This window comes from Gorilla gorilla, chromosome 18, assembly GCF_029281585.2.
Source record: "Gorilla gorilla gorilla isolate KB3781 chromosome 18, NHGRI_mGorGor1-v2.1_pri, whole genome shotgun sequence".
Classification (NCBI taxonomy): domain Eukaryota; kingdom Metazoa; phylum Chordata; class Mammalia; order Primates; family Hominidae; genus Gorilla; species Gorilla gorilla.
Window position 1 is genome coordinate 115153534 of NC_073242.2, and position 21919 is coordinate 115175452.

Here is a 21919-nt window from a genome sequence, read left to right on the forward strand (position 1 = left end):
CAGCACTTTGGGAGCCTGAGGCAGGCAGATCACCTGAGGTCAGGAGTTTGAGACCATCCTGGCCAGTATGATGAACCCCATCTCTATTAAAAATACAAAAATTAGCCAGGCGTGGTGGTAGGCGCCTGTAATCCCAGCTACTCGGGAGGCTGAGGCAGAAGAATCGCTTGAATCCAGGAGGTGGAGATTGCAGTGAGCTGAGATTGAGCCATTGCACTCCAGCCTGGGTGACAGAAAGACTCTGTCTCAAAAAATAAATAAATAATTAAAAAAATAAAGATCCTGTAAGTGGGCTGGGTGTGCTGGCTCACACACGTCATCCCAGCACTTTGGGAGACTGAGGCACGAGGATCGCTTGAGCCCAGGGGTTCAAGACCAGCTTGGACAACAAATGAAATCCTGTCTCTATAAAAATCAAAGAAAAAAAAAATAGCCAGGTGTGGCAGCCGGCACCTGTGGTCTCAGCTGCATGAAAGACTGAGGCAGGAGGATCACTTGAGCCTGGGAGGTGGAGGCTGTAGTGAGCACGACACAAAAGAAATCGCTGATCCTTCAGCAGCCATTTCCCACTCCAGCGACTCCCCGCCCCTGGCAACCACTCATCTACTTTCTGTCTCTATGGATTGGCTTGTTCCGGACATTTCACATACACGGAATCATGCAATGTGTGGTCTTTTGTGTCTGGCTTCTTTCACTAAGTATTACACCTCCAAGGTTCATCCCGCTGTAGCATGAGCGAAGTGTGACAATTGATAGATTGATCGACGAAGGTTACATTCATTCATTCCATACATATTTACTGAGCACATACTGTGTGCCAGTCTTGGCGACCCAGTCAGGAATAGAACTAACAGTAAACCCTGCCCTGGAGGGTTTCTGGTACGGAGGAGAGACAATAAACCGAATAAACTAGTACATTATTTGGAATATTAGACGCTGAGAAGAGCTCAAGTGAAGCATGGGGTTGGAAGTTGCGTGGAGAGAGAGGGGCTGTGACTTCAAGCAGAGCGGTCAGCAAAGGCCTCGCCGCAGGGTGGCCGCAGGGACGCTCCCGCTCAGCCCGGAAGGAGGCGAGAGGCGCGGTGCCCGTGCCGGCGACTCTGGGCCAGCAAAGAGGTCCCAGCGCACGCGTCGGTGCCTCGAGGCCCGGGACCCTGCGTGTCTGGTCCCCGCCGTGGCCCTGCGTCCGTGACGGTGGGTGGCACCAGGGAGCATTTCGCGCGGCGGGGCTGGGGCCTGCCTTTGAAGGGACGGAGTCGGGCGTCGTGGTGGGGTGGACACCGGGGATCCCCGGGGCGCGGACGAGGGGGGCGTCCACCCTGCGAGCTCACCCCACGGCCCCCGCGTCCCGCCCTCAGCCGCAGGCCCCGCCCCGCGCCGCCCGGCCCCGCCTCCCCGCGGCCGCCGCCATTGGCCGCGCGCGCCGCCTCCGCCCTCGGCCTCGCACTTCCTGGCGGAGCCATGGCTGCGCAGCGGGCTGGCCGGGGGTCTCCTGAACCCGGGCCCCGCCGCCCCGACCGCCCGGCCCCGCCGCCGGGGCTGTCCCCGCCGCGTCCGTAGCACGTCCTGCCAGGTGGGCCTCCGCGCGCGCCCACCCTCCAGCCCGGGACCGCCGGGAAGCCGCGCCCGGCCGGGGCGGGGGGCTGGCGGAGATCGGGAGGGTCCCCGGCCACCGCGAGCCGCGACCCCCCTGCGCCCCTTGGTGCCGGGGCGGGCGGGTGGGCGAGTGGGGGCGCCGCGGCCGGGGGAAGAGGCCGGGGGAGGGGCCGCCGCCCCCGCAGGTGACACAGGTGCGGCCTGTGCGTACCGCCTCGCGCGTGGCAGGTGAGTGGCCCCCGCCCCGGGCCGTCCCGACTCCACCTCCTCGCCGCTGGCTGGAGCCTGCTGGGCGGCCGTTGCGCTGAGTTCCGCCTGGGCTGCGGGGTCCGAGCGAACGACAGCGGCGTCCCCGGAGACCCCGCCGGCGAGCCGGTGTCCGCAGCGTCGCTTTCTCCAACGCTGAAGTCGGGAGGGAGCTTGGGGAGGAGGCGCTCTGGGAAACCCCCGGCCGGACGGGGCCTGCGGTCCCATGTTTACTGGAAGACCTTTTCCAGTGACCTGGGATTGTCACTGTGTTTGGGGGTGGCCTTGACCCTTCACCTGCTTCCAAAAAGCGTCGGAGGCCGCTGACGTCCAACACGGGTGGAAATCAGACCCCACCCCCACGCACTTGCAGGAGACAGCAGGGAGCCTCCGGCCCCGGGAACTCTCTCTAGGTATCTTGGCCTAGAAAATAAAGCGTTGAGCGTTAGAGGGCCTGGTTGATTCTGGGCAGGCTGCCTGGGGCGGTGGAGAGAGAGGGCACCTGCTGCTTGCTGCTCTGTGACCTTGGGCAACCCCCCCGGGGCACCCGAGCGCCAGGTCTCACTGTGGGAACGACGGTGGCACCTGTCTTAGAGCGTGAAGGTGGAATGAAGTCGAGTCCGCGGTGGGCACCGCACCAACGCTGGGTTTCTTCTCTCCCCTCTCTGGGCTCTCCAGCATCCTAGGGGAGGGCTGGGGTGGGAACAGCTTGTCATTATCACAAAGTTTCTGGTTTGTCGAGAGGAATCTAGTTGCCCCTTCTCTCCCTAGGGGAGTTGCACGGGACGGACTGTGCCCGAATTCATTCCTTCCATGGGAGCACTGGAGTGCCCTCCCTGTGTCCCCAATTATCTAAGAACAGTCCTGGCTTCTTGTCACATTGTTCTTTATTAGTGAAGACTATTTGTTCAATAGGTAACAAACTCTTCTCATGAACTCAAATAGCAGGGGGAAAAAATCCTCTTTAAAACCTTCGTCTCAGTATGTGACTTGTGCTAATATTAGTTGGCAGAGTCCCTTCTCTGTGTTCCCTTCCATCTTTGAAGCACCTGCCCGTCCCCCCACCTCTCCCGCCCCACACACACCAAAGCCTAACTCTGTCTGCAGTGATCCCCCACCCAAGAGCCAGGCAGTGTAGCCTAAGAGTTAAGAGCATGGGCGCTTCCCTGAGCTGGAATCCCAATTCTGCCAGTTCCCAGCTGTGTGACACCGGGCAACTTATTTCACCTCACTGCTCTCAGCATCCTCCAGTCACAGTGCTGGCCTCATGGGGTTGCAGTGGGGACTAAGTGAGTGAAGATACAGAGAAGCACTTGCGGACAGTGTGTGTCTAGAATGTGCTGTGTACATGGTAGTCATCACTGTACCACATCCTCATCTGCATCATGATATTTTTAAAGTGTGATACTCTCGAACCCGGGCCTCATTCAGCAGTGTGTCATGGTGATGGATCCAGGTTTTGAAGCTGGACAGACCGAGGCGTGATTCTCGGCCGTTTACTAGCTTTGTGACCATGAGATCAATATCCTCGTCTGTGAAATGAGATAAGTGATATCAGCCTGGTCAAGTATAATCTTTGTGGGGGTTAAATGAGATGGCACACGTAAGTCCCTTAGCTTGGTTCGAGGACTGTAGTCTGGGCTCCGAAATGATAACTTATCATTATAACCTTGATGTAGCCAAAAGGTAATTATTTGTAGGAAGTGAACCAAATGACATGATATCAGATTTTAGATGATAAAGGAATGGGAGTTAAATGTTCTGTCCAGTTCTAACAACCCGATGATTTCTCAACTCAGTGTAAAAGAGTTCTTTGTAGTGCACGGTCCTCCCTCCCTCCTTCCTCCGTGTGACTGTTTTCACTGTCATCCTTGGTATCTGCTAGCAGGGCCTGAAATTAATGAATGACCTAGAGTTATGACTGCATGCTCAGAAATCCTGTTCTTCTCCTAGGGCTGAAATCTCTTTAATGATGGAGGGAAGCAGGCAGACGCGAGTGTCTCGGCCATACAAGATCAGCGAATCATCAAAGGTCTGTGAATGTTCACTCACCACCTATGCAAATTGCCTAAGAAGTGTGATCCTTTTTCTAATTCACTCATTCCTAATCACAGACTGATTTTTTTGTCATTGGTGTTGTCAGTCTCCTTAATGACAAGTAAAGGTGGAAACGGGCAAGGAGCAGAAATTGTCATAAAATCAGAGAGTGGGAAGTATGAGGGATGTTAGAGACGCTATGGCCAGATGTCTTCATTTTTCCATGTGACATTCCGGAGCTTTCTTTTTGTGACAACTTGACTCATTAGTTAACCCAAGGAGGTGGATGGGACAGGAGGAAACCTGGGATTCACATGCCTGCTTGGGGGCTCAAAAACTCCAAGGACAGGTCCATTGAGAACCCAGCCTTCTACCTTAGGGTGAGGGCAACACACCGTGTACCCGGACCCCAAGGGCCTGGAGTCCTCTTCCCTGGTCATGATTCCCTGCGACCCAAGAGCAAGTGAGGGCAAGTTCCCCAGAGCCAGGCTACTGGGGGAGTTCTAATTAGAAATATGTAGCCTGTTCCCACCAGCCACATTAAAATCCAAGAGCCAGACCCGGCTGCTGTACTTTCCACAAACTCCTGTCCCCACAGCTGCTGTTGGTAAAGAGTGGGGGAGCCATTGGTATGAGGTTCCTGGTAACCTGTTCCCCGTTATAAATATTCGTAATGCCCTCTGTTCTTTAGAGGTATCCCTTTTGGAGATTAAATCTTATGGTTACCTCAGATCATGGATTCTCAATGAGTACGATATTGCCCTGAAGTGGGAGAAAATTGGTTCTCGGGAGGGTGGAAGGAATTTTACTCCTTTTATGCATAAGACACAATTATACATACAGTACATGAGCAGACATACAGTGCATCTGTGATGTTAAGATTTTGCTGGGGAGGCTATTAGGGAAAAAACCTTAAAAGCCTTCTTGGGGGGCAATAATGAAAAAAGATACAGAAACACTTCTTTAGATGAAGGGAGCTGGCAGCAGCCTATAGAGTTGAGAAAAAGGGGGAAAGAGATTCTACAGATTCTAAAAGAAAAACTGGCTGTCATTTTCAAGAGAGGTTGGCTCTCCTGAGATATGACCTCCTGTTCTCACGTGAGTTCCCCAAGAAGGTTCCTGCCAAGCCCAGCTTTATCAATTGTGAAAACCCAGAGAGGTCTCGCCGCTCGCTCACAAGGGCTTTGTTTGGGAGCTTAGCTTGGGAGACACTGCTGCTTTCTAAGTTTGACAGCACAGGAAGTCTTTGTCCCTTAACGCCAGGACCCTGAGTTTGTTTTTGTCTGAACTGAATCTCTGTATCACTGGATGATGTTTCTAACTTTTTTTTTTTTTCGAGACAGGGTCTTGCTCTGTCACTTAGGTTGGAGTACAGTGGTGCGATCATAGCTCACTGCAGCCTCTACCTCCTGAGCTCAAGTGAGCCTCCCACCTCAGCCTCCTGAGGAGCTGGGACTACAGGTGCATGCCACCATGCCCAGCTAATTTTTGTATTTTTAGTAGAGACGGGGTTTCACCGTGTTGGCCAGGATGGTCTTGATCTCTTGACCTTGTGACCCGCCAGCCTTGGCCTCCCAAAGTGCTGGGATTACAGGCGCGAGCCACCATGACTGGCCTGTTTCTAACTTTTTATTTTTAAAAAGTGTACCCATGAATTTCTAGACATTAAACATACCTATGTTGCCAGCACCCAGATGGGTAAAAAACAGAATACTACTAAACCCTCCCAGTTGTTACACTCAAGATAGTCACTGTCCCAACCCCACCGCTGTGGTTTGATCTGCTTTTGAACTTTGTCTAAACGGGATCCGAGGTCGGGTACTCTTGTGTGTGGTTTCTTTTGTGCAGCATTGTGCCTCTGAGCCTCACCCGTGTTGCTGCATGTAGTGGTAGGTTGTGCATTCTCAGCATGTTGGTGTCTTCCCACTGTGTGGCCACAGTGTCTGTTCACCTGTCTGCCCTAAGATGTGTTGCTCAGCCAGGCACAGTGGCTCACGCCTGTAATCCCAGCACCCTGGGAGGCCGAGGCGGGAGGATCTCATAAGCTCGGAGTTTGAGAACAGCTTGGACAACATGGCTAAACCTCATCTCTACAAAAGATACAAAAATTAGCCAGGCCTGGTGGCATACACCTGTAGTCCCAGCTCCTCAGGAGGCCGAGGTGGGAGGCTCACTTGAGCCCAGGAGGTAGAGGTTGCAGTGAGCTATGATCGCACCACTGTACTCCAACCTAAGTGACAGAGCAAGACCCTGTCTCAAAAAAAAAAAGTGTTGTTCCGGTTGATGCTAAATTCTTTTTCCACGTCTAATACCCGGTACCTGCCGCCTCCTCCCAGGTGTAAGCCCCTGACAACCTGAGTTTCTCCCTCTACTTGGCCTTGCATCTGATTAAGGCACTGAAATAGGAAATAAAGAAATGAACAGGACTCATATCATCAGAGAATGCTGTGGATTGGAGCTTCTAAGTTTCCTGAAGTGCGGAAACTCTGTTACCAATGTCCCTTTATAATTGGGAAATCGGCCAGGCGCAGTGGCTCACGCCTGGAATCCTAGAACTTTGGGAGGCTGAGGTGGATGGATCACTTGAGGTCAGGAGTTCGAGGCCAACATGGTGAAACCCCGTCTCTACTGATATGTGTATATATGCCGGGAGTGGTGGCACCTGAGGTCAGGAGTTTAAGACCAGCCTGGCCAAAATGGCAAAACCCTGTCTCTACTAAAAATACAAAATTAGCTGGGCATGGTGGTACATGCCGGTAGTCCCAGCTACTCAGGAGGCTGAGGCAGGAGAATCGCCTGAACCTGGGAGGCGGAGGTTGCAGTGAGCCGAGATCGAGCCACTGCACTCCAGCCTGGGCAACAGAGGGAGGCTCCGTATCAAAAAAAAAAAAAAGGGAACTCGTGTGCCTGTGTTTTTGGAAAGTTGTCATCTATGCAGCTGTGCTATAAAACACCAGAAGCAGATTGCAGCTGATTGTACCCGGGTACAGCATCACTCCAGCCCACTTAGAGCAGAAACCCAGTTTTGGAAACAACACTGCTCTTGCCTCCTGCCCCAGCTCGCTGGAGCTGGTATCTCCCCTCGGCAGCCGTTCACTGGGGCTTTCCCCAGTCCTGCCCCCTGGGCTCTTTCCCTTTTGACACTGCAGTCTGGGGTTGTGTGTATCTCCGTCTAAGCATGGTAGGGCCAGCACCCTCACCAGCGTGGAGACAGCCAGGGTCCCCGGGTGGCAGATAGCCGCCTCATGCCCTCATATGCATCTCTCAGGCCGCTAAGCCTGTACTATGACTTGATCACCTGCCACTGTAGTACTTTTTAATTTCCTTCCTTCAGCTCACACCCAAGAGGGGCCTCCAGTCAATGTCTGTAGAAGCACTGACCATTTCTGCATAATTAGAAGCTGAGGCCTAGCACGGTGGCTTATACCTGTAATCCCAGCACATTGGGAGGCTGAGGCAGGAGGATCGTTTGAACTCAGGAGCTGAAGGCCAGCCTGGGCAATGTAGTGAGACCCCATTTCTACAAAAAATAAAATAAAAAATAGCTGGATATGGTGGCACACACCCGTAGTCCCAGCTGCCAAGGAAGCTGAAGCGGAGGGATTGCTTGAGACTAGTTTTGTTTTGTTTTGTTTTGTTTTTGAGATGGCATTTTGTTCGTGTTGCCCAGGCTGGACTGCAGTGGCTCACTGCAACCTCCGCCTCCGGAGTGCAAGTGATTCTCCTGCCTCAGCCTCCTGAGTAGCTAGGATGACAGGCGCCCGCCACCACACCCAGCTAATTTTGTATTTTTACTAGAGATGGGGTTTCACCATGTTGGTCAGGCTGGTCTCGAACTCCTGACCTCAGATGACCTGCCCACCTCGGCCTCCCAAAGTACTGGGATTCCAGGCATGAGCCACCACGCCCGGCTGAGCCTAGGAGTTTCAGGCTGCAGTGATCTCTGATCTACTGTTGCATGCCAGCCTGGGAAACAGAGCAAGACCCTGTTTCTAAAAATGAGAAAAAATTTAAAAGCCCAGTGTAGGCCAGCCTGGCTCTCTCTGTGAGTAACCAGGATAAATAGAGATCTCCACGCGTGTGACCTGTGAACCGAAAAGCCAGCCTGGAATGGAAGAGCGGGAGGGCCTGTCCTCTGAACTCAGAAGGAAATGCCAAGTCGGATCTGTCTGGCATCCTCCACAGGCTGTGAGAATGTGGCCTGCTCCTGTAACATGGACAGAGAAGTTGCTGTTGGAATTGACTGGATGTGGAAATACCGCAGGGAAATAAAGTGTCTCAATGACAAACGCATGCATGGCAACAAGAAGAAGATTCGAAAGGGAAGAAAAAAATAAAACCCACTGCTGTAGGACACATGTTAAGAAGTAACTTTTAAGAATTCAGAGCCTGGGCAGCTTAGGGAGACGTTGTCCCTCCAAATTATAAAAACCAGACAGGCGTGGTAGTGTGTGCCTGTAGTCCCAGTTACTCAGGATGCTAAGGCGGAAGAATCACTTGAGCCCAGGAGGTCAAGGGCAACATAGTGAGACCTCGTCTGTACAAAAAAATTTTAAAATTAGCCAGGCATGGTGGCACACATCCGTAGTCCCAGCTGCTCAGGAGGCTGAGGTGGGAGAATCACTTGAGCCCAGGAGGTCACGGGTGCAGTGAGCCGAGATTGTGCCACTGCACTCCAGCCTGGGCAACAGAGTGAGACCCTGTCTCAAAAAAAAAAAAAAAAAAAAAAAAAGTCGAACCACATAGCTGCTAATACCTAATAGCCCTCGGTCAGTTTTCTTCCTCGAACCACATTTCCCCTCTTCAGGCTAGTGCCCAGCCAGTTCTTTACCTCAGTCACCCTGGAATAGACCAGCTATCTATGTGATAGTTTTCAGTTACCTGTTTCTCCCTATGTTGAATTCATTTATTTATTTATTTAGAGACAGGGTTTCTTTTTGTCGTCCAGGCTGGAGTGCAGTGGCACAATCATGGCTCACTACAGCCTCAAGCTCCTGGGCTTGAGCGATCCTCCTGCCTCAGCCTCCTGAGCAGCTGGGACTACAGGCGAATGCCACCACACCCAGCTAATTTTTAAATATTTTGTTAAGACAGGAGTCTCGCTATGTTGCCCAGGTTGGTCTTGAACTTCCTGGCCTCAAGTGATTCTCCCATCTCAGTCTCACAAAGCATTGAGATTACAGGCATGAGCCACCATGCCTGGCTTGAATTGTTGTGTTGTTTGGTTTTGGGTTTTTGTGGTTTGTTTTTTGTGTTTTCTTGTTGTTTGTTTTGTTTTGTTTGTTTGTTTTTTGTTTTTTGAGACGGAGTTCTTGCTCTGTCTCCCAGGCTGGAGTGTAGTGGTGTGCTCTCGGCTCACTGCAACCTCCATCTCCTGGGTTCAAGCAATTCTCCTGCCTCAGCCTCCTGAGTAGCTAGGATTACAGGCACACGCCACCATGCCTGGCTAAATTTTGTATTTTTAGTAGAGACAGGGTTTCACCATGTTGGCCAGGCTGCTCTCAAACTCCACTAGCTGGGCTGTCGTCCCAGCTACTCAGGAGGCTGAGGCAGGAGAATCACTTGAACCCGGGAGGCAGAGGTTGCAGTGAGCTGAGGTTGTGCCACGGCACTCCAGCCTGGGCGACAGAGCAAGGCTCTGTGTCAAAAAAAAAAAAAAGAAAGAAAGAAATTATATTAATAAGAGAAGGAAGAAAAAAACCACGATACACAGGCATACTCAGAAACACCTGTACTTCCTGCAGTGCCCTCTGATGCAGCATTTTATTTCCTGTTTTCTTCAGTTTCATTTTGTTGAAAATGCTGGTCAGGACTCACTGGGTTGGACCAGGGCCGAGCAGGCTGCTGTGCCGTTTCTAATGTGTCTTCTCTGTCCAGGTATACCGCTGGGCCGACCACTCAGGCACGGTGCTGCAGCGGCTGAACGAGCAGCGTCTCCGCGGGCTCTTCTGCGACGTCGTCCTGGTGGCCGATGAGCAGCGTGTGCCAGCCCATCGCAACCTGCTGGCCGTGTGCAGCGACTACTTCAACTCCATGTTCACCATCGGCATGCGGGAAGCTTTCCAGAAGGAGGTGGAGCTGATCGGCGCCTCCTACATTGGGCTCAAGGCCGTGGTGGACTTCCTATACGGCGGGGAGCTGGTGCTGGATGGCGGCAACATTGACTACGTCCTGGAGACGGCTCACCTGCTGCAGATCTGGACGGTGGTAGACTTCTGCTGTGAGTACCTGGAGCAGGAGGTGAGCGAGGACAACTACCTGTACCTGCAGGAGCTGGCCTCCATCTACAGCCTCAAGCGGCTTGATGCCTTCATCGATGGCTTCATCCTGAACCACTTCGGCACGCTGTCCTTTACGCCCGACTTCCTGCAGAACGTCTCCATGCAGAAGCTGTGTGTCTACCTGAGCAGCAGCGAGGTGCAGCGGGAGTGTGAGCACGACCTCCTGCAGGCCGCCCTGCAGTGGCTGACGCAGCAGCCCGAGCGCGAGGCCCACGCCCGCCAGGTGCTGGAGAACATCCACTTCCCGCTCATCCCCAAGAACGACCTGCTGCACCGCGTGAAGCCGGCCGTGTGCTCGCTGCTGCCCAAGGAGGCCAACTGCGAGGGCTTCATCGAGGAGGCCGTGCGCTACCACAACAACCTGGCGGCCCAGCCCGTCATGCAGACCAAGCGCACGGCGCTGCGCACCAACCAGGAGCGCCTGCTGTTTGTGGGCGGCGAGGTCTCCGAGCGGTGTCTGGAGCTCAGTGACGACACCTGCTACCTGGACGCCAAGAGCGAGCAGTGGGTCAAAGAGACGCCGCTGCCCGCCCGGCGGAGCCACCACTGTGTCGCGGTGCTGGGGGGCTTCATCTTCATCGCCGGCGGCAGCTTCTCACGGGACAACGGAGGGGATGCGGCCTCCAATCTTCTTTATAGGTATGACCCCCGCTGTAAACAGTGGATCAAGGTGAGATTAAAGCCAGATTATTTCTTTTCTCTTGAGGACTCTCTCGGTTTCCTTGACCTAGGCTTGACTTTCCTTACCTCTCTGGGGCCTTGACAACTATCCTGCTTCTGAATGAGGTGTGACAATAAAGTGACAAGCAGCGTACCCCGGGGCCTACATCCTGGAGAGGGAGAGCCGACCCACCCGTTTGAGGGGTCCGTCATCGTTCAGAGCAGCACTGCCTGGCGAGGCTTTCTGTGCAGATGGAAGGGTCTGTCTGTACTTCCTGATACGGTAGCCACAGCCACATGTGGCGACTGAGCACTTGAAATGTGGCCAGTGCGACTGAAGAAGTCAATTTTCAATTTTATTTCACTTTAACCGATTGATGTGTAAGTGTATGTGGCCACACGAGGCGTGGCTACCCTATTGGACAGTAGCATGGGTCTAGATGTTTGATCCATGGTTCAATGTCCCCAGGTCCTGGAGTCTCTGTGGGGCTCCTCTGGAAGCATTTTGGGAGATAGTTTAAGGAGACCACTAGTGCTCACGCCTGGCCCTTGGGCATGTATTGTGGCCTGATTCTGGGAAGAGCGTGGGCCTTGATGTCAGACCTGAGGTCTCATCCCAGCCTGGCTAAGTCATAGCTAGGAAATTTCAGATTCTTGTCCTCTCCACATTTTGGATTCCCCTTCTGGAAATACGTGCGGGACAGGGAGTGCAGTAGCTCATGTTGACTGGCAAGCCCCTGGCATAGGGAAGGTGTCTCCTTTCTGCTGGGAGCGCTCTCCAGCCACTCGGTCCCCGGGACAGTCCATCTCAGCCTTTATACTCACACCTCAGTGTCGCGCCCAACTCAGTGCTGTTCTCAGCTCAAAACTCAGTCAGAATGGACTCCAGCTGACCTTTTGATTTTACTCTCAGAAATCTGAGACTGCCCTCCAAGGTCGAAGTCTCACCACTGGAAAGGGTCCCTGGCTTTGGAGCCTCCTCCCCAAAGCCTGGCAGCAGTGGCAGCAGTGTGTTTGCCTTGGATTTGTTTAAAAAAAGAAAAAAAAAAGTTGGCTCTTCTACTTTTTTTTTTTTTTTTTTTTTTGAGACAGAGTTGTTCTGTCACCCAAGCTGGAGTGCAGTGGCACGATCTCAGCTAATTGCATCCTCTGCCTCCCAGGTTCAAACAATTCTGGCGCCTCAACCTACCGAGTAGCTGGAATTACAGGTGCCTGCCACTACGCCCAGCTAATTTTTGTATTTTCAGTAGAGACGGGGTTTCACCAAGTTGGCCAGGCTGGTCTCGAACTCTGTGACCTCAGGTAATCCACCCACCTTGGCCTCCCAAAGTGCCAGGATTACAGGCGTGAGCCACCGTGCCCAGCCTCTTCTGTTTAATTTCCTGTCGAATGCCACGTCCTGCTCTGTTAACACGGAGTGGCAGAGAAGCACTAACTTTACAAATCTGTTGTGGGGAGAGGAAAGATGAATTTTTATTTCATAAAGCCACTAGATCAGCAATTCTGACCCCTGTGACCACAGAGTTCCCATCCACGCGGCTGACCACATGACCAGACAAGTTCGGGGGTTCAGAGCATCTCCATCCCCCTTTTGGGGACTGAGAGCGTCTCCATCCCACTTTTGGGGATTCAGAGCATCTTGGTGAAACCTCGGGGGCTCAGAGCTCCCACGTGAAGAAGCCTTCTTTATTCAGGTGCAGTTCCCTTTCCCAAACATTCTCCGGGGTTGTGCATTCCGCAGACACATTTGGGAACCGCAGCGCCAGATATTGATGCTGTTCCGGGTTCGGGGAAGGGAAGGTACAGGTATCTCACCTCCACAGGTGGCCTCCATGAACCAGCGCCGTGTGGATTTCTACCTTGCCTCCATCGAAGACATGCTGGTGGCCGTCGGCGGCCGGAATGAGAACGGAGCGCTCTCTTCGGTAGAGACGTACAGTCCCAAGACTGACTCCTGGTCCTATGTGGCCGGCTTGCCAAGGTGATCTGGGGCTTGGTGGAAGGTTGTCCAAATGGGATGTTTTTAAGGGACATAGTTCAGTCCACGTGCCTCACTTTCTGGGCATGTTGGCCTCCAATTCCAGGAATGAAATCTTCTGGCTTGTCAGGAAGAGTGGGTACACCATGAGGGGCGGAGGGTGTGACGGTGCACAGTCCCAGCTCCGGTTTCAGACTTACGGCAAGGGTCAGCTCTGCCGCCATGACGGACATCCCTCCATGGCTGAGTGTGTGCAGTTGCTGAGTTTCAGAGGGTGAGGCCTGACCTGAGGATCTCCCTGAGCTTGGGCAGGAGGAGTTCAAAGAGATGGGGATATATGTGCTAGATCTAAGCCTCAAGCATGGGTCTTCACCCCGCTCGGCCTTTAGTTCCTCATCTGTAGAGGGAGACGATAATCCTACCCACCCCACAGCACTGTTGTGCAGAGCAGATGCAGTGCTGCTTGTGAAACCTGCATCCACATGCAGGGAGTGCCCCAGGGTGGCCGCCTCCCCCTCCTCAGTCTCCCCCGCGTTCCGATGTGCATGTATCGAGCATTTATTATCTCCACGGGATTAGCAGAAGGTGCACAGCATTTTTTCCACCAGTTCCCTGTTGCCGCACCCAGCAGTGCACTTTCTGAACCAGGCTTTGCTGTGGAATACATCCAGGTGTCCCTAAGAGTTAGAAGTGTGTGAGGTAAGCGCTCGTATTTTTGTTTTTCTGAGAGAGAGCCTCTCTCTGTCGCCCAGGCCGGAGTGCAGTGGCGCGATCTCGGCTCACTGCAGTCTCTGCCTCCTGAACTCAAGCAGTTCTCCTGCCTCAGCCTTCTGAGTATCTGGGACTGCGGGCGCCTGCCACCACACCCAGCTAATTTTTGTATTTTTGGTAGAGACAGGATTTCATCATGTTAGCCAGGCTGGTCTTGAACTCCTGGCCTCAAGAGATCCACCCACCTCAGCCTCACAAAGTGCTGGGATTACAGGCATGAGCCACTGCACCTGGCCATATTGATCCTTTCTTTTTCACTAAAGGCCCTGGTTTACATCAGGGTTCCCACTTCCTGGCACAGTTGTGTGGGTTTTGAGGAACACAAAGCAACATGAATCCACCACTACAGCATCACGCAGAATCATTTCACTGCCCTAAACCCCACTGTGCGCGTGCCGTCCATCCCTCCCTCCCCTCTCCCCACAGCCCCTGGCAGCCACTGGTTTTGCTGTCTCTATGGTTTTAGGCAAAACTTTTCCCGAGTGCCAGCACAGTTAGAATTGGACTGTATGTCGTATTTCCTCTTTGATGTGTGATTCAGCGGGTGCATGTGTGCCTGCTAGCTCATTGTTCTAGTCGTTTCCAGCCATTGTGAAAAGGGTGATGGTCCTGTGATTATTCCCATTTCCCAGATGGGGCAAGGGAGACTCAGAGAGAGTGAAGCTAGGTTCTGGCCCAGGCGGCCTGACTGCAAAGCCGTCCACTTCCCCGCCCTGCCCCTCCGTTTCCTTGCTAATGACAGCTACTGTCTATAGAGTGTTCGTGGGGTGCCCACTCCCTGTATTCTTAAATCCTCACGGCCCTCTAAGACGGCAGGCTGTTCCCCGGCTCGGGGAGGGTATGCCTGGCACAGCCCTGAGCTCTCCCTCTGTCTCTGCCCGTCGACCCTGCAGGTTCACGTATGGCCACGCGGGCACCATCTACAAAGACTTCGTGTACATCTCGGGGGGCCACGACTACCAAATCGGCCCCTACCGCAAGAACCTGCTATGCTACGACCACCGGACAGACGTGTGGGAGGAGCGGCGGCCCATGACCACGGCGCGCGGCTGGCACAGTATGTGCAGCCTGGGTGACAGCATCTACTCCATCGGGGGCAGCGATGACAACATCGAGTCCATGGAGCGCTTCGACGTGCTGGGCGTGGAGGCCTACAGCCCGCAGTGCAACCAGTGGACCCGCGTGGCGCCGCTGCTGCACGCCAACAGCGAGTCGGGCGTGGCAGTGTGGGAGGGCCGCATCTACATCCTGGGCGGCTACAGCTGGGAGAACACTGCCTTCTCCAAGACCGTGCAGGTGTACGACCGCGAGGCCGACAAGTGGAGCAGGGGCGTCGACCTGCCCAAGGCCATCGCTGGCGGGTCCGCCTGTGTCTGCGCCCTGGAGCCACGGCCAGAGGACAAGAAGAAGAAAGGCAAAGGCAAGAGGCACCAGGACCGGGGCCAGTGACCCTAGCTGCGCCTCCTGGGACCATCCTCACCGTCACCTTCCAGGGCTCTGTAGACCAGCAGCAACTTCTTAGTATTCCAGAAACATTATGTACAACTTAGCAGCTTTTTTTACTTTTATGATTCTTGGTATTTCTATGATATCACAGTAACCAATTAAATACTATCCGTAACTTTACATATCTTGCTTGAATAACTAACCCTGGGCCCAGGCAGTGAGCAACCCCTTGTATCTTCACAGGTCTTTACCTCGTGTTATGATTCCTCATGGGTCCTTGCTGACCGTCCCCCTGAGAGTAGCTGGCACGTGGGTTACACAGAAATTTGTGTAGTGAAGCTTGGGCCTCAAAGGGATCTCTTAGGTCACCTAGTCCAAGCCTCCCCAAACCTGGCTGAACTTTTAAGAATACAGATGCCTGAGCCCCGCTCAGAATTATGGAATCCAAAACCACCAGGAACGGGGAGGAGGTGGTGCCCAGAAACTGTATTTTAACTGGTTCTTGAAATTCTGGGTATTAGTCACATCTGGGAATCACTGGCAAGGTCCAGTGTGTTTGTTTTATAAATGAGTACACAGAGACCACCCATGAGGGTGAGTGAGTGAGTGTGTGACCAGGGGCCACGCAGCTCGCTGGACTGTCAGATGAGACGTGATGACTTCCCGCTGGGGAGCTGTTCTCCGTATCAGGTGAACGCTGTTTCTGAATAATTCCATCTTTCCTCACTGGAAACCTTCTTGAATTCTAAAACGTTGTAGGTAACCAAAAACGAAAAAAGATATGAAGCTCTTTGTAAATATTTTTTTGTAATTTGTGCATTTTTTTCCTTTTTTTTTTCTGAACCCACTGTCTTTTATATTACTGATGTACTGAGCTCCCAAATCTGTTTATTTCTCAGGAAAGAAAAAGTGAGCGCTATGGAATTTGCCGTCGTTCTCTGTGACTCTATCTTGAGGCGCTGTTGAAAGTTCCTGCACAGAGGAGCACATGTGGATCCCTGAGAAGGCAGTGGAGGGCTCCCTAACTCCCACGCCAGGTCCTGCCCCAGTTTTCTGCTTCTAAGTAGTTTCGTGCTGCTGGGCAAATTCTTGAACAAGTCCATGTGTTCCCTCATCCACCCCCTTAGCCACAGGATTAGATGGAATACCCTCCAGGCTCCTCCCGGGTGATAGGGCCATTCGGCCTCTGAGCTGTTCGTACCCGGATGGCATCCCCTTCAGGATGTGGAGCTGGCCTGCACTGACTCCTGCAAACAGTTCCTAGAGCAGGTATCAGGGTCGCTTGCCCTTTAAGAGGGCTCTTAGCTGCCCGAGTGGATGAGAAATGTGCAGAACTGTGGGAGGATAGGAGTGTGATGGGTTTTAAGCATGAGCCAAGGAGGGCATGAGTGAGCTGTACCTCACCCAGCATCTGATGGCACAGATCAGTAAACTTCAAGATGTGCTTCATCTTCAATCCTAGTCTAACACCAGTCTTCCTGCAGACAGTTCCGAGAGCGGGTCCCGATGTCGCTTGCCCTTTAAGAGGGCTCTCAGCTGCTCGAGTGGATGAGGATCGATGTGTTAAGATTGATATTAGACTAGGAAAAAAATCTTAGTTCACTTTAATTTCCATTTCTTCTGCTTCTTTGCTGCCCCTCCTTTCCCTTCCCTTCAGGGTTTACTGTGGTTCTCACTGGTCTGTTTATGTAGCCATCCAGAAGAGATGAGAGCATTTTGGGGACTGAAAGCTTCAATAGCCAACTTACTGCCCTCTGTGGTTAGTGAGGAGGGCAGTCTGCATATTCAGCTAGCTAGTTATTTGCATGTGAAGTCCCTGGAGGCTTACAAACTGTTGAGAGGTTCTGCAAGGCATACAAACAAACAGACCAAAAGGCTGGAAGCTCTGCTTGGAGCTCTGCAGCGTGCCGGTGTATGAAAGGTTCTGAGAAGTCTCAACCCAGCATTTCCAAACTTCTTTGAGCCTAAAACTCGTTTGTCTCATACCTAGTCCCAGACCCCCACAAAACATGTTTTGCAGAACTTCTGCCAACTTTGGGATAGCTTACGCCCTTCCTATTCGGGAAAGGTTTTATTGCTTGTAGACCCCTCAGAAGGCAGGGTAGGGTGTACGTGGGCTGTTCTCCCCATCTCAGCCTGGGTCATGAACAAACAGGCAGTTGTTTGGCCTGAATCTCGGGGCAAGTTGGGGAGAGCACATAGAAAGACTCTGTGAGTGATTTGGGGAGTGGGATAGCTTTGACCTTGGAGAGAGGAGAGCCACTGGTTTTCAGCCTAAGCCAGCTCTTTTATGTTTTGCTTCTGGGACTTGTCCCTGGAAATGTGTGAGCTTCTGGCCTCTATTCTGATTTTCTTGTGCCTCATGAGTTACATACGACGTCCTGCGCGTCATATTTTGTGGTGTCTCTCCTGATACTATGAAGGTGGTTTGTAATTTACATGGCTTTGACCCTAATATTACTGAGGTTGGGAGCACCCTTTTAAAGGGAGGATAAACAAGTTTCATCTTGTGGGTCAACTTCTAATATTTGATGGTGGCTACACTGTGACAAGAAAGGTTTTTGAGCTTGTTGGGGTCAGTGGAGGGGCACAAGGGCACCCAGTGGTGGTACCCGGGCCAGGTTTTTGTTACTTGTCTTTTTAAGTTGAAAATTCACCCTACTGTGCATGAAAATGGAACTGAAAATGGAAGAGACCATGCCTGGGCAACATGGCAAAACCCCATCTCTACAAAAAAATTACAAAAGATTAGCCAGGGATGGTGGGGCATGCAGTAGTCCCAGCTACTTGGGAGGCTGAGGTGGGAGAATCACCTGAGCCTGGGAGGTTGAGGCTGCAGTGAGCTGTGACCACACCACTGCAGTCTAACCTGGGTGACGGAGTGAGACCCTGTCTCAAAAGAATAAAATGTTTTTTAACTCAGATGGGCAGAGTTTGGGCTGTGCCTATGCAGTGGCCATGTGAACCGCACAGTCATGATAGTGGGGTTTTAAACTAGAGTGATGAAGGCACAGGTGCTTGCAGGCTGCCATTTTGAGAGGGAAACAGCCACACATGTCATCATGTTAAACTGTCAGTGTTTCAAGCTGTTCTGCTTGAATTTTGAAGACACCTGGATCTTTTTTTTTTTTAATATTTCAAAATAAGCATGGCAGGCTTCTATTGAGGTTTGGACTTCTCTCATTTCTAAAGAATTAGAGTTGTAACTTCATATTAGTTGTAAGTTTGGGGTTTGGTCCTCACCCAAGTTGGAAAGCTGTTTGCTTAAGACATAGATGTATTATAATAATAGAAGGGAGGGAGTAGAAAGCTGATGAACCCTTGTTACTTATAGCAAACTTCCTGCTGTTTTAAATGCACAGAGATTATTTTATCAACTGTGGTTAGCACGCAGTTGGTATTTTTATCGTTCTGCCATTTTATTGAGGCTATCAAGTGGGACTTCAGACCTGGCTCTGAGCAGGACCACACGTGTGTATTTATATTGAGTGCCCTCACTCATGATAAGGTGACTTCATGGAGACCCAGAAACTCACCCTAAGGGGTGTTCACCTTTGAGGTGGGCATCCAGATGCTGAGGGGAAGTGGGGTCCATCCTCTGAGGTCCAGGGTCCTACTTTTTGAGCTCAGTTGTGTTCACCTGTGGTTCAGTGTACCTCGGCCCCTAAGCCAAGTGATCGTTCAGTGACTTGCAGCAATGTGGGAAGTGAAGGGACCCCTGCCACACCCCCCACCACCCTCTGTAGAGTCACTGACCTTCATCCTTCACCCTGGTCCTCCATGGTGCAGCAGCATCTCATGGGCCTTATGGCTGTCAGAGCCCGTGGTTGGAACCCCGTCCACTGGTCCCAAACCTGGAGGGGCAGCTGCAGATGAGGTTTAGACCTCCTGGTGTCTCCGTGGATTCTGAGTGCCCAGGAGGGGAGGGGAGGGGGTGGCATCCTGGCCTCCAGGATAAATGCCTGGAGTATAGGCAGCGCCACGGGCACTTGGAGACCCTGTCCTGCGCATCTGCCAAGCCTGGCAGTTTTTAGAGTTTTTTGAAATGTTTTGATACTTTTTGATACAATTTGCTAATAACTGTTTTGTAGAATGCCTGCCGGGGTTTTCCACCTCATCCCTTTCCTCCGGCCCCTTGATTTGTGCTGGACAACAAATGGCAGCACCAGGACCTCGCCTCATGTGGCTTTGTCTTGGATCTTGCCCTTCTCCATCGCTGGTGCGATACAGCTCTAGAATTTCGTGAAGTTGCATGCAAAGTTGCATGCAGCCCGTGGGTATGACTGTCTCAGGCCCCCAGCTGATTTGCCAAGAGGAAACCTTAACCCCCTTGAGAGGGTCTGCGTTTCTTCTGGAGCTCCTACCTCAGTGGTGTGCACAGAGTTGGAGACACCTGAGGGCTGGTCCACGTCTCACCTTTGCCATACGGGTCATTTCTTGATCAAATATATGACTGGGGTCCTGGTTTACTCCCGTCCACCCTTTCTTTTAAAGTATTCTTAACATGAAATCCACAAAAGCGGAAACAATGAACCATTCTTGCACTTTACAGAATCATTGTCCTTAGCTTTAGAGGCTGTTAATTTCTTGTTTTTAACATGAACAGAATGTGTGGTTCTGAAGGTGTGTGGGGGTCTCAAGAAATTGTCCTTCGGGGCCGGGCGCGGTGGCTCACGCCCGTACTCCCAGCACTTTGGGAGGCCAAGGGGGACGGATCACCTGAGGTCAAGAGTTTGAGACCACCCTGACCAACATGGTGAAACCCCGTCTCTACTAAAATACAAAAATTAGGCAGTCGTGGTCGCCTGTAATCTCAGCTCTTTGGGAGGCTGAGGCAGGAGAATCGCTTGAACCCAGGAGGCAGAGGTTGCAGTGAGCCGAGATTGCGCCACTGCACTCCAGCCTGGGTGACAGAGTAAGACTCTGTCTCAAAAAAAAAAAAGAAAAAGAAAAAAAAGAAAAGAAATTGTCCTTTGGTTGCCTTAGTTACCAGAGTTGAATGAATGTACACATTTCGGTAGTGGGGGGGCAGAGCGGATAACCCCTTCCTTGTCTGTTTCCTTTGAGAAAGGACACTCCACCTTTTCAAAGGTACTTAAAGCCATCTTTACAGATTGCTTGTAATGTAAGGAAAGAGTCATATCCTTTGGGTTGATTGAGGTTAAATCATCAACCATTAGCCCCCTTTCAAAATCAGCGAGATATTTGATGATTAAGTGATTCATTGGGTATGTTCTGGCTACTGACGTTACTGAAATCTGCAATCGTGTATGTTTTTTAATTTGTTGCTTTTGTATTTGTAATTTTATGACATTTCGAAGTTTCTGTGTCTTAACTCTTTTTAATTAATTTTCTGCACGTTGCTTTTTTCTCTTTGTTTTTAATTCCATACAGAGTATTCAATTCTTGAAACACATTAAAATAATTTGCTTGCTAGGGTATGGTTTATTTTATAATTACATTCCTAGTCTTGTGTGGTTATTGTAATGATGTCTGGGCCTAATTTCTCTGCCCGTATGAAAAAGAACCTCTTGCATGTTGATCCTAAATATAATTTGGAAATTAACCAGACTTCCTTTTGGTGTTGTGGGGAGGCTGGGACATTTCAATTCTGCTTTCATTGTGTTTCTAATTACTGTATTTTGCCAGGAATTTCATTCAGATCCTTGATTGCAGGGCTAAGTCCCCGTGACCTGAAATGAAACTGTTTGCTTAAATGTGTGTCAACTGGGGTAATTTGATTAGAAAAGAAACACAGAAACCAAGGGAAACAGCTTATGACAAGCAGTGTGCTAGCTTTATCAGAAAAAATGCAATCACAATACTCTTAAGAACCAGCTCTGTTTTCCTTCGGGCGCTACCCTGCCTTGCTGGGGTTTTGCAAGGCCACCAGCAGACAAGCCCAGGCACGGTTGTGCAACCTTTCCTTGTCCCTTCGGCAGGTCAGCATTGGGAGGGTGGGGGAGGGGTGTCTGCGCAGCCATCACACCTGATAAGGTGGTTAGAATTTGCCTCTGAGCCAGTGAGCCCCAAACGGGACCCGCTGCCTGGTGCCGACTTCCTCACCCGGGTTCTTTCGCATCCGCTTCAGAAGCATCTCAGGTTAGGTTGATAGTCTCCCGATTTTCCAGGTGAAGAATCCAAAGCTCAGTTTAATTACCTTACCCCAACTGAATTGTCTTCCCCGCCCAGCCAGTCAGTCGTTGCCTTGGTTTGGGTTCTCTTCAACGCAGAACCTTAGACAAGGATTTGGACGCAGGTAGGGCAGGTGGTCCCCGGGAAGCCAGAATGCCACGAGGAAGGAGAGAAGGCCCACGAGAAGGTGCTTTATTGCCGAGTAACCCCAAGCCATGGCTTCCAACAATATCATGGCGGACCACTCTGCAGGTTGACTGGGCTTGGCTCAGAGGCTCTCCCCTGAGGCTCCTGCACGGTCACATGGTCATGGACAGGTAGTGGCTCTTGAAGGCGTGAGTGAGAACACACAGCTCCTCCAGCATCTCCCTCTCCCTTTCTTCTCTCTCCCTCTCTCCCTGCCTTCTCATTTCCCCTTCTCTTCCCCGCCCCCCAATCTCTTTCTCTCTCTCCTTGTTCACTTTGGTCTGGCTCTCTCTGGTCTCTTCACACGGCCTCACCTAGATTTCTTACATGGCAGCCAGAGGCTCCCAGAGCAAACGTCCCAGGTGTAATGAGCAGAGGCCATGTGGCTTCTGCCAGAACCTCCTGGGAAGTCAGGGACTCAGTTTGCTGCATTTCACCCCTTGAGGCCATCAGAAAACTCCCCCAGGTTGCTGGCCTTGCAAGAGGTGTCAGCCGTGTCCCGTCCCTGACCCTGGAACCCTATCTGCAAACCATGGGAGGAGCTGGGTGCGATGGCTCACACCTGTAATTCCAGCACTTTTGG

General features: G+C 51.8%; 1 protein-coding gene across 3 annotated transcripts; it reads left to right on the top strand.

Annotated features, from left to right (window-relative positions):
* The first annotated feature begins 1383 nt into the window (after window positions 1-1383).
* KLHL36 (kelch like family member 36) lies at window positions 1384-20451 on the top strand. Of its 3 annotated transcripts, none has more exons than XM_031002901.3 (5): window positions 1384-1573; window positions 3796-3874; window positions 9757-10830; window positions 12644-12801; window positions 14463-20451. In XM_031002901.3, exons 2-5 carry the CDS (start codon window positions 3812-3814, stop codon window positions 15016-15018), a joined length of 1851 nt encoding a protein of 616 aa, XP_030858761.1. In that variant the 5' UTR covers window positions 1384-1573; window positions 3796-3811; the 3' UTR covers window positions 15019-20451. The 3 variants fall into 3 exon arrangements, with proteins under 3 accessions (XP_030858761.1, XP_030858762.1, XP_018867961.1); XM_031002902.3 differs by lacking the exon at window positions 1384-1573 and adding an exon at window positions 1766-1824; XM_019012416.4 differs by lacking the exon at window positions 1384-1573 and adding an exon at window positions 1914-2255.
* Window positions 20452-21919: the final 1468 nt, after the last annotated feature.

Excerpts from the sequence above, each read along its gene's own strand:
- KLHL36 (XM_031002901.3), top strand. The coding sequence starts at position 3,812 with ATGATGGAGGGAAGCAGGCAGACGCGAGTGTCTCGGCCATACAAGATC. Across the intron at positions 10,831-12,643 it reads GCTGTAAACAGTGGATCAAG|GTGGCCTCCATGAACCAGCG; the intron begins GTGAGATTAAAG and ends TCACCTCCACAG. Across the intron at positions 12,802-14,462 it reads TATGTGGCCGGCTTGCCAAG|GTTCACGTATGGCCACGCGG; the intron begins GTGATCTGGGGC and ends TCGACCCTGCAG.